This window comes from Mobula birostris, chromosome 15 (genome assembly GCF_030028105.1).
Source record: "Mobula birostris isolate sMobBir1 chromosome 15, sMobBir1.hap1, whole genome shotgun sequence".
Classification (NCBI taxonomy): Eukaryota; Metazoa; Chordata; class Chondrichthyes; order Myliobatiformes; family Myliobatidae; genus Mobula; species Mobula birostris.
In genome coordinates this window covers 14,864,710-14,877,303 of record NC_092384.1, presented here as the reverse complement: position 1 = coordinate 14,877,303, position 12,594 = coordinate 14,864,710, and the positions used below count along the sequence as shown (strand labels likewise).

General features: G+C 39.9%; 1 protein-coding gene across 5 annotated transcripts in view; it reads right to left on the bottom strand.

Moving 5' to 3' along the window:
• Positions 1–11,353, bottom strand: part of wdr59 (WD repeat domain 59) — a 90,852-nt gene extending 79,499 nt beyond the window's left edge. For 3 of the 5 annotated variants that reach the window (XM_072279344.1, XM_072279339.1, XM_072279343.1), the window contains exons 1-5: positions 11,271–11,353; positions 7,069–7,118; positions 5,271–5,406; positions 2,194–2,279; positions 1,462–1,542 (exon numbers count right to left, since the gene is read on the bottom strand). In XM_072279344.1, the coding sequence (XP_072135445.1) occupies positions 1,462–1,542; positions 2,194–2,279; positions 5,271–5,406; positions 7,069–7,118; positions 11,271–11,324 (407 nt within the window). In that variant the 5' untranslated portion in view covers positions 11,325–11,353. Of the gene's footprint in view, positions 1–1,461; positions 1,543–2,193; positions 2,280–5,270; positions 5,407–7,033; positions 7,119–11,270 lie in introns of those variants that run through there. The other 2 variants (XM_072279340.1, XM_072279341.1) reach the window with 2 other exon arrangements.
• Positions 11,354–12,594: the final 1,241 nt, after the last annotated feature.

The window sequence follows — 12,594 nt, the reverse complement described above, 5'->3', positions numbered from 1 at the left end:
TACTCTGTCTAGGCCTTTCAACATTCGTATGGTTTCAATGAGATCTCCCCCCATCCTTCTAAATTCTAGCGAGTACAGACCCAGACCTATCAAACGTTTCTAATATATCCTTTTCATTCCCAGAATTATCCTTGTGAACCTCCTCTGAACCCTCTCCAATGCTAGCACATCTTTTCGTAGATGAGGCGCCCAAAACTGCTCACAGTACTCAAGGTGACGCCTCATCAGTGCCTTAAAAAGCCTCAGCATCACATCCCTACTCTAAAATTCTAGACTTCTTGAAATGAATGCTAACACTGCATTTGCCTTCCTCACCACTGACTCTAGCTGCAAGTTAACTTTTAGGGTGTTCTGCACAAGGACTCCTAAGTCCCTTTGCATCTCAGATAGTATTTCATCTGCCACTTTCTTGCCCATTCTCCTAATCTGTCCAAGTCCTTCTGCATCCTACCTGTTTCCTCAACACTACCTGCCCCCTACCAATCTTCATTATCATCTGCAAACTTGGCAACAAAGCCATCCATTCCATCATCTAAATAGTTGATATACAGCATTAAAAGCAGTCCCAACACCAACCACAGCTGAACACCACTAGACATTGGCAGCCAAACAGTAAAGGATCCTTTTCTTCCCACTCGCTGCCTCCTACCGATCAGCCAATGCCCTAACCAGGCCAGTAACTTTCCTGTAATACCATGGGCTCTTAACTTGGTAAGCAACCTCATGTGTGGCACCTTGTCAAAGGCCTTCTGAAAGTCCAAATATACAACATCCACTGCATCCGCTTTATCCTACTTGTAATCTCCTCAAAGAATTCCAACAGGTTCATCAGGCAGGATTTTCCCTTAAGGAAACCATGGTGACTTTGTCCGATCTTGTCCTATGTCACCAAGTATTCCATAACTTCATCATTAACAATTGACTCCAATATCTTCCCAACCATTGAGTTCAGGCTAACTGGTCTATAATTTCCTTTTTGCTGCCTTCCTCCTTTCTTAAAGAGTGGAATGACATTTGCAATTTTCCAGTCCTCTGGGCCATGCCAGAGTCTAATGATTTTTGAAAGCTCATTACTAACGTCTCCACAATCTCTACCACTACCTCTTTCAGAACCCTAGGGTGCAGTTCATCTGGTCCAGGTAACTTGTGTACCTTTAGGTCTTTCAGCTTTTTGAGCACCTTCTTTCTTGTAATAGTAACCGCTCTTCCCTCACAGCAAGCAGGCTAAAAATCCCCAGTACATACTTTACACAGTAGAGTTCAAGCAATCTCCCAGATTTATTCCAAATTACTTTCTAACAAAAATACATTACTTAGAATTCTAATTATTATCATGTTGTGAGTAAGCAAGTATACCCAAAGCTTTACTGAACAGAACAAATTTCCCAAATTTGCTCATAATTTGGAACAAGAAAATCAGTTTCCTTTTTTCTGTTAACAGGAACAAAGCCATGAACTTACTTGACGTCCCAAATGTAGATGTAGGTGTCAACAGAACTTGTAACAAGTAGCTCCGGTTCAAACCATGACCACTCCAAATCACTGCAAACAAAATGAATTAGAAGTGAAACTAAAATCCCATGCTGACTTATTTTTATGTGGATTTCCAAGGCTCTAGAAAAGTGATCGGTTTTAGAGAAAAAAGAATTTCTACATGCTTATAACCAGGTTCCATAGCAAGGCAGAATAAAATTTAAATAGAATTGCAATGGGGTATCTTTTTCCAATAAGGAGATCATCTCTTCCACAGCTCACTACTTTTAATGTTGCAAACCAAGTAGATCCCATAGTAGGAGAATAGATCATTTTCTGTACACATGGTTCATGTGCCATATATTACAATCTGTCAAAAAATATTCTCATCTTCACACCAAATCATACACATTTTCCTACACAAAGTCGTATACTGACAGGGGCTATAGCCTCAGATTCCCAAAACAATTTTTAATTCCTTTGTCAGTGTTTGCTCAAGGCCAGAGAACTTCTTGTTGGGAGATAAAAGATTAGCAGGAGAAAAAAAAGAGTTCTTTAATGCTGGGAAATACTAATGATGTGATTTTGGTTACTCAAGAAGCCAAAATAAAAGCATAAAACAATTGAACCAAGCAACCAGCCGCTGACAGTATCTGGAAAGAAAGCCAACACAGTATACCTACACTACTTATGCAGTGGACATTATTTTTATTAAGATACCTTATAACCCGGGTATGACCTTGCAGTGAAGTGTGGATCTCACCATTTCCATCAAGCCATTTGTAAAGGTCCACCCGTTGATTACACTGAAACAAACATTCAAATGTCATTTCACAATAACTACAAGACAAATATACATCAAAACTCTCTCTCTACCAAAGAAGTTAGTTTTGGAACCAGTTTTTAACTGGCAGTGTACAACAGAGAACAGCCAGCCATAAGATATCTTCCAATAATTTTACTTTGTCAAATGAACAGTATCTTTTTACACACGTTATGACTGATGAATTTGAAATTAGAGTATGTTTAGTTTTGCTGCACATACTGATAGGATCTTCTGAATGTTTTTCCTAGCTGTGAGGAGAGATATGAAGGGAGAAAATGAACTTTAGACTTGATATGATATATTATTCAAACAAAGTATGCTCTTCACTATGCCAGTATCTATGTGTTTTTTTCAAATTGTGTACAAAACTCTTGCAAATCTGTTGTTGGTACAGATAAGCTCAGACCACATCATTTGTACAAAGACAATGAATAAGCCTCAGCTACCAAAAATATGAGCTGGGAGGGGGCAGAGGGAAAACAGTGAAGGCAAGCAAGACTTAAACTGAACCATAAGTGCAACCCAACCAAGGACAATAGTTATAACATTCAAACAATAATGCACACCTCAGATTTTAGCAACATGTGGGGCCAAATTTTAAAGGATCAGAAAACTCAGTACTCAAAATGAAGCAGCAAGTGATATTCAATTTCATAAAACCTCTGGGTCACAGGGGACAAGAAGTCTACCATCAGTTTCTCATGGTACCTTTCCACAACCTACCACCTCTTCTAAAACTACCTAACTCCTCACATCATCCTTATTCCTCTCCAAACTTCAGCCTCCAGTCCCCGATCAAACTTCAGAAATTTATTCTTTTATCCTTCCCTCCCATGTGATTTACACATCCTTCGCCTCTTCAAAATTTACCCCAATCTCCTTGTGATTTATCCATCCCACTTCCCCATTCTCTTGCTTAGTTTCAAACACCAGCTTCTGCAAGACAGCTCTCAATCTGCTTTCCTATCAGTTGAAAAATTAAGTGTAAAAATGACTAGGCTCCTGACTTGCATTCCCCATTCACACAAGCCCAGAATCCATCAATCCAGTGCACTGTAGTAACATTTACAGAGATTCTTGCATCTTTCCTTGGACTTCCACTAGCCCAACAATACACAATTAGTGAAACTTTTAGAAAAAATACATAAAGCAAATATTCCCTCTCTATTACAGGGTTTGGAAGTAGTAGAAAGATCACTACAAGAGCTGAATGAAAAATGGAGGGCTATGTGGGAAGAAAGAGTTAGTCAGTTAAAGGGTCGGCACAGCATTGTGTGCCTGTTGTGTGCTGTGTTTATGCTCTACTTGTTCTGTTTGGGGGTAGTTGAAAGTACATTTGGATTACCTGGCCAATAAGCTTGCAAAAAAAAATTTTTAACTCTAATTCATTTAAGTATCAAAATAGATGAAAAGTCACATTTTGATTATGGAAACTATGGGTCTTTCCCACTCTCTCTTTGAAAGACAGGAGTGCATAGTTCCAGAATGTTCACTTTACATGTAACCCTGCAAGCTCCTCATCATTAAGTACTTCTTCAAACCATTGAATATTGTTTATGAAATCAATTTCCACCATATTTCCATATGAAGTCTTTAACATCTTCGCACCATTACTTTTTTTAAATTGTCCCATTTTCCCCTTATATATTTTTGAATAACCTCTATTTTAACAATCCACTCATCAAAAGTAGCTATTTTCAGCATAAATCTCTTGTTGCCTTATAATTGTTATTAAATCACCTCTTACACCTCACTAATCCAATACAATCATAATATTTTTAGGCTCAAATGAGAAAGAAACCCCAAACAATGTAACATTCTAGAAATTCTAATCTGTACATTTTGTAAACCCTTATATGTTCCATGAATTATATTCCCAAAAATATCCACAACATTCCAGCTGAGAATTAAGCACTGATATGTTATTCTTCTTCAGATATCTAATTGTCTATTTGTTTCTGCCCATTTTGCCATCCAGCCTTAATCCCATCACTATCCGTGAGACAGCCAGAAGTACCAGGTACAGGTTAAGCACCCTTATCCAAAATGTTTGGGGCAGGAAGTGTTTTGGATCTTGGATTTTTTTTTGAATTTTGGAACATATAATGATAACTTGGGATCACCACCACTTCCAACTGTGAATTTATGTGCTACCGGTAAGCAGTCTTTGCCTTACATTGTTCATGTAAAAGTTAGTACAGACCATTAATATAATGAAAATATAACGTGTGCAGGGTAACAAAAGCAGCATGACAGCATTGGGAGAATACCTGAATCAGCTGTTGGTCAACAACAAACAACAGCAGGCTTTCAGTCTCCATTTATGATGCCAAGTTTTGATTAAAAGGTCACAGTACACAGTATTTGTATTTTACCTTTTTTTAGGTTTTATGTAAGTTATATAAACAATCAACATTATAGACTAGTTCTGGTGTTAGATTTTCATCAGCAACACTTTAAAAATCTAATGTTGTGCCTTTTCTTAAATTTCTGTAACCAGCCGCTGAATATTCATAATTACCTTCAATTTTCAGTTCATTGTGATAGATCTTTGCCTGGTTCATGATCGGTATACCATTAAGCAGTATATGTTCTCTCTGACAATACACAACTGAGATCTTAATTTTTCACTTTTCACAGTGTTTTTCTATTTTTCAGTAACTTCTGTTCATTACATATGTGCGGACACTTCTCAGAACTGTCTGTGGTGCTTGTCACCTGGGAACTTTCTCAGTGTCTAGTGGAATTTTCTGTTAGTGACGTCAGTGCTCAAAAAAATTTGGATTTTGGAATTCAGTTAAAGGGTACTCAGCCTGTATTTTCAGATCTGTTTAGCATTTAAAGGATTTTCTATAAAACGCCATCATTTAGTTTTATTTTTAATTTTGTAACAAAGATGAAGATTGATCTTTTTAATTTACTATTTTACATTCCAGCATTTCCAAAGAGTTAAATGTAATTTGCTACTTACTGAAGCTGCGAAATAGTGAGAGGACGCCTCATGTGGATTCCACTGCACGGCTCCAATGTCCCACTTACTCTGCCTTGCAATCTTTTTTGGTACTTCTGAAGGAGCATCTAAATTTATAACATACAAGAAGCGGCGCCTACAAAGAAATCAACATTTCTACAGATTAACCAATATGCTTCATCCACAAAAAGGAAACCCTCTCCACATCACCAATGCCAACCTCTCACCCATCACCGTAAATAGTAACAGACCTCAACGTACTATGGTTAGCATAGCAGCACAAAGACGGTATAAGAATACACGTAAACCATACTCCCACTGTTCTGGGAAACTTTGATTCACATCAATTAATATTCCTAAAACAGTAAGTCATGTGCTGTTTTAGTGGAATTGTGGTCTTATCTTCCTCAAACATTTCTGTATTATTCCATATAGAACTGCTCACCAAATATCAAGTATTTACAGTCAGCAGAAAAAATGAAATACACCTCCTTACAGATGCTTTTGAGTGGTAGTGGTAGCAAGGACTGCGTGGATTACTCACTGGGAAGAAACTCCTGTACAACGTAAGCCCAGGCCATATGGCTCCCAAAAATTCAACACAATTTGGCCAAAAAAATTTTAATCATAATCAAGCAATGATTCTATTTCAATCCTAACCTCCTGTTCGTCTGTATACACATTCACCATAAGACCACGTGAGGTTACCCTAAGTACGGGGTGTTTTTTTTGTGTATGTTAAATTTTAAATGGCTTCTTTGTTATGCTAATCTTCTAAATTGCTGAGTATGTGGATTAAAATGGCTTCTATGTTATGTTAAATGCTGAGAAAGTCTCTAGCTAGACATTTGCTTGGGTGAATACAGATATCAGGGTGCTATCAGCCAATGGGTATTCATGTTATCGTTTCTGCGGGTGATAATGCTGTCTCATATGACTGGGAACGGGGATTTTTGGCGGGGAGTCGGAGGAGAGACGGAGAGGCCGGCGGACGTGCGAAAAGGAAAAGGATGGTCCCGAGCCGTGAGTCAACAGGGCTCAGGGCTGGTCGCCAGGAATTTCTGAGCTCCAACTTGTGCACGAAGAACTTGGACTTTGATAAGTCTGGCGCCTTTATTTTCCATTACTTCCTTTTCTGTATCGAACATATTAATTTCATAGACTTAGTGATATGTATAAAGTGTACTGGGTAAAACGTACTGTGTGTGCTGGCTGGTGATTGATGTTTGGGATTGATTTGGGTGGCAGTGGTGCAGCAACCGACTCAGTGGGAAGCGATCAGGCAGGTGCTGGGCAGGATTTCCCCTTGACATATACCAGCCAATATAGCTGAGTGTTACACCTAAATCATACCTCCCACATCATGTTGTTTGTTCAGTTAATTTAGAGGCATATATTGCTCCTAGTGTAGGTGGGTGGAGAATCATGTGAGTGATAACAGTCATGTATAAGAGAATGTATTACTACGGGTCTTGCTGTACAAATTCCAAATAGAATCCTTCTTGTCATAAGCACTCCCTATACTCTCATACCACTAAACACCACATACTTGTTTTACGGTTTGGAGGAAAATTACCTGTTGTTCTGCTGTCCATTTTGTAGTTATATGTAATACAACTTTGGTTTGAAATAATACTCAAGAACATCAACAGAACTACAAAGAACAAAACAATTCCATTATCCTTTGCCCAATGATACAAAGTTGCCTGGTAGTCATTCCAAATCCCTGAGGACATGCAGAAGGATGGAACAAAGGTATTTACATTCAGATGCTACCTATTCCTGCTGGTCTGCTTACCCAGAGAGCACTGCAAGTTGGCCATGGCAGTTCACAGACATCGCAGTTGCCTGATGTGTAAAAAAAAAACAACAAATTAACATTTTAAACAAAAGTGCAATTTAAAAAAATCCAAATGTACGGCACTTACAAAGCATCAATTCTCAATATTATGCCAATTTTGGGCTCTATTGCTTTGCACAATCCCAATTCACAAATGAACCTGGTCTGCTAATTTTAAAAAAGACTTGCATCTATTTAGATCCATTCACTAATTTAAGACTTCTCAAAGAATATCTAAACTACAAATGCAAAACACCTTGGATTTCTGGCATCTGCAATAGAACAATAAATGTTGAAATTAATCAGTAGGTCAGAACAGCAGCAAATGAAAGTTTATCAACCCAAAATATTAATTCTGCTTTTCTCTACCGTGGTTGCCTGAGCTGCTGGGTGTTAATTTCTTTGAAGTTGCCTTTCAATAACAGTGACTGGAATATTGGAAAAGGATCATTTGTGCATAACAATGTCCCAAATATAGCAATGTGATAATCATCAATCACCTCAAAAGAATGACGCTCAATAGGAGATAAATATTTGACAGGTTCCTACTCCTCAAAGTGCCACAGGTCCATTAATCTCCATTGAAAAGAACAGACAACCCCTTGGTTTATCATCAAACCTGGAAGATGGAAACCCCAAAAGTGCAGCATTCTTTTGAAAAAGTACATTTAAAGAATCAGAAACACTGCTCAAGTCCACGTTCACATTTTTCCCTGATCAATTAATGTCCCCTCTTTTGTCATTCCAAATGCAAGAATTACCTCTTTGCCCCAACTCTTTAAACAGCGAATCTCTTTAACATTGCCATCTAAAGTTGCCAGGGATTAATGCAGACCTGATTTTTTTTTTTAATTTACACAATATATGAACTGGTTTAACCACTGATACCTCTGATTAAATCTCCCTTTGTTAATATGAACTGACTTTATAGTCACCTCTGAACATTCCCTTGCATTGACGTACTGTACAAAGGTGTGAGCAAGGAGAAAACAGGTGTTCTGTGTAACTGGGAAGTCTAGCAGAATGCTCACTTCTAATTCAAGTGGACTTAGGTAAAAAGAAGGGAAGTCTTACCACATTGACATTCGGACCATATTTAGAGTACTATGTAGTTTTTGCTTTCCATTCAAGGCAAGATTATTATTGGAAGCAATTTAGATAGAAGATTCACTCAGATTCACTCAGGCCTATGTTACAGGAAAAGGTTAGCCTTTATTGAAGGGTGACCTTATGGAAGTGTTCAAAATGAGAGGCATAGACAAGGTGGATGGCAACAGTCTTTACCCCGGGGTAGGGAGCCAAGGTTTAGTGCGAGAGGGGCAAAAATTTAAAAGGGACCTAACGGGCAAGTTTTTCATGCAAAGGATGGTGAGTACATGGAATTATCTGCCAAAGGAAGTGAATGAGGCAGGCACAACAATATAATTTAAGAAAGTACATGGAGAACACGTACTTAAGAGTGACATGAGCCAAATGCAGGAAATAGGGACTGGCTGGGTCAGCATGGTCTTTTGGAGCCAAAGGGCCTGCATTCATGCTGTAGTGTTCTATGACACCATTAGGAATTGTTAGATTACCTTATGAGGAAAGTTAGGTCTGAATTAATTGCAGACCCTTAGTTCAGCTCAAAAAGGTACTAGCTGGTTAACGAATTTCATGACATACTGTATGTGGGTGATATTAAACCTGATTCTAAGTAATAAATTTTGAAGAAACAGCCAAAAGACTGCAGCAATTCTGTAAAAAGAAAATAATTATTTACTTTCCATACTTTGATCTATCAGCTATATGGAGGGAAAAAACTCACTCTTTTGTATTGTGCAAAAATGGTTCCCAGAAAGACTACAAGAATATTTAATTCCCACTGAAATGCTTAAAGGTGGCTAAAGATGCTATCTAAATATGTCTCTCTCCACTTAATCAGGATCATTCTAATCCAATTAGAACTTAATACATAAATCTCTGCATTGAAAAACTTTATACCTAATACTTTGTCGCCAAACAATTGGTATTAGAACGTACAATCATCACAGCGATATTTGATTCTGCGCTTTCACACTCCCTGGATTACAAATACTAAATATTAAAAATAATTAAAATACACGTGGATTGTTGAGAACATGCCAGATTAATATGAACTACATTGTAGAATCGTAACTGATTTTGCTTCCAGAGTCACACAAGTCCAATTACAGTGAAAATGAAAAACCGGAAACCCACAACAACATGGTAACTGCGTAACAATCAGTTTAGCAGCTCAGGTTTAAAATACACTCATAATTTTAATCAGTCTCAATGACAGATTTAAGACAATACTGATGATGTTTAGCACTGAATCAAAGAAAGCAGCTAAATACTTTGCTATTCACACTTTTTCTGGTAAACGATCACTGCAAACAGTGGCCTGTGGCTTCCCTGTCGAAGTTAAGCTGAATCACCTGTATGACCTGGCATTTTTGTGGTGTGGGTTGTCAGAGAGGCAGGACTGTTGCTGCATGTCCAGACTAGAGTTGCTGGACCAGACTTAGAGGCAATTCGATGCAGCAGAGCCAGGGTGAGGTGAAGTCGAGGAAAAATCTGAGGCTTGATCGATTTAAAAGCCGAGCCAAATTGGAAGGTCGGGTACTGGGCCGAATCGAAGTGGTGGTGCCTAAGCCCGAGGGCATATTGAAGTGGCAGAGAGCAAGGAATGGCCCAAGGTTTGGACAATTTAAGTGCTGGCCCAGACTGAAATCACCAGGGTGCCGGGGTCAGACGCGAGGGACGATCCGATTTGGCTCACTGCTCCGAGGCGTCCGCTTGTCTCTATGCTGGACTGTGGCTGTGGCTGTGGCCTGCAACTGGTGAATTTCTAGATCGGCTACAGTGATACCTGGCTTTGTGAGCTTCTGTTCTGAATACCCTCAGCTTGTTTTTGTCGTTTACACAATTTGCTTTTCTCTCTCTCTGTCTCTCTGTGCCCACTGGGTGTTTGACGGTCTTGTTTTATTTTTAATGGGTTCTATTTGGTTTCTTTGTTTCATGGCTGCCTGTAAGGAGATGAATCTCAGGGATGTATAAAATATGATGTACTTTGAACTTTAATAGCAGCTCAGTGTTTATTGCAGGGATCACATACCACATACCCCAAAACAGGAGCTGGAGCACTAACACACTATTCACCATGTGGTCATCACCCCTCCCAAGTTAGCAGCACATGCCTTACAGCACTGAACAACACCCAAAATGCTGGAGGAAATCAAGAATCCAGGTAACATCTATGGAGGGGAATAAACAGTCCAAACCAGGAATCACTATTTATTCCTCTCCATAGAAGTTGCCTGACTTCCTGAGTTCCTCCAACATTTTGTGTGGCATCTACAAGATCTCCTGGACCTTAAACCACAGTTCAGCTTTACTGCATTTCCCCCAAGGCAACCCATCAGTTCTTAAATACACTTCACTTTTTGCATGATAAAACTGCTCAGGTTTATTTGAAATTACTCTCTTGTATCAGGTCATCAAAGCAGTACAGTGTTTAAAACCATAGTCACTTTAACATATCATTAACCCCTAGCTTAGGTTTACAAAGTGTCATGCAGGCCTTTTTAATCAGGTGTGAACTAAAAGGAGGGAGGTTAACCTCTCAAGGTAACTGTATCACTCAAACTGTTTCAACTTGTGAAAAATACAAAAAGAATCTTCTATTTCTCAAGCCGAGGTCTGCAGTGAAAATGAAAAGCGTGTTTGCCCTCTCTGCTCATGTTTTCTAGAGAGTGTGTCACCAAGATTCCCGTAACCTGCGGGTTACTGCCTTGACCTAGAAGTTCTGAGGAGTGCCGGTTATTATTTTCTGAAAGGAGGCGACAGGAATAAGGAAGCATCCCAAATGCAGCAGAGTTTATATATCACGGCCAAACTAGTCCAGTTTCAAGTTAAAACAAAGCCAATCTGTAAATTAAATCCACCTTGCCAATAAGTGAATTGCCCATTTAAGGGAAGGCAGGCGGGCACCGCTGCCAGCGCATGCGCTCTTTCAGCCGGCCCAAACAGTAGAGATCATCGGACCTGCAACTCTTTAGGCGTCATGGACTCCCACAGCCAGTCAGCCACAGCGCCCGCAGACGCAATCTTCCCAAATCAGCCCCCAGGGTGCCCGCGGCTGCTGGACGTAGAGTTACCTGCGAGTCCCTAACCTCCACCACCACATTCTCGCTGCTCCAGCGAGCCGCCATTGTCGTGGAGCCGGAGACCTACAATAACACAGCGTAATTGCGTCACAGGCGTCGCCGTTACCCGACGTGCGTCGGGCGCGTGCGGCCGAGAGGCGCTCAAGCGTTGTTGGGACAGCTTCGCTGGTCCATAATTAGGCCATTCAGCCCATCGAGTCACGGCTGATCCCGGATCCCATTCAACCTCAGACACCTGCCCTCTCACCATATCCCTTGATGCCCCAACCAATCAGGAATCTATCAATTTCTGCCTTAACTACAACCACGGACTTGACCTCCATTGCAGTCTGTGGCAGGAGCATTCCACAGATTCATCACTCTTAGGTTAAAAGAATAAATCCTCTTTACTTCTGTTCTAAAAGGTCACTTCTCCAGGTGGCATCCTCGTGAACCTCCTCTGGACTCTTTAATGAGAACACATCCTTTCTGAGATATAGGACCCAAAATTGTTGACAGTACTTAAAGTGTGGCCTGACTAGTGTCTTATAAAGCATTAGCTCCTTGTTTTGAAATTCTATTCTCCTTGATATAACTGCCAACTTTGCATTTGCTTTCTTTACCACAGACTCAACCTGTGAATTAACCTTCTGGGAGTCTTGCATGAGGACTCCTAAGTCCCTCTGCATCTCTGATATTTGAACCTTCTCCCCATTTTGATAATAGTCTGCACTATTGTTCCTTTTACCAAAATGCATTATCGTATATTTCCCAACACTGTATTCCATCTGCCACTTTTTTTGGCATTCTTCCAATTCATTTAAGTCCTGCTGCAATCGCATTGCTTCCTCAGCACTACCTACCCCTCCACCTATCTTAGTATCTTCCGCAGACTTGCCACAAGCCCAATTCTACGATCTAAATCATTGCCAACGTGAAAAGCACCAGACCCAATACTGACTCCTGAGGAATACCATTAGTCACTGGTAGCGAAACAGAAAAGGTCCCCTTTATTCCCACTCACTGCCTCCTGCCCATCAGCCATTCCTTTATCCATGCCAGTATCTTTCCTGTAACACCATAGGATTTTATCTTGTCAAGCAGCCTCATGTGGGGCACTTTATCAAATGCCTTCTGAAAATCCAAGTAAATGAAATCCACTACCTCTTCTTTGTCTGCTTGTTACCTCCTCAAAGAATTCTAACAGATTGTCAGACAAGATTTCCCTTAGAAAACTATGCTAACTTTAACTTATCATTAGTCTCCAAGTACGCAGAAACTTCATCCTTAAAAATGGATTCCAACACTTTCCCAACCACAGAAGTTAGGCTAACTG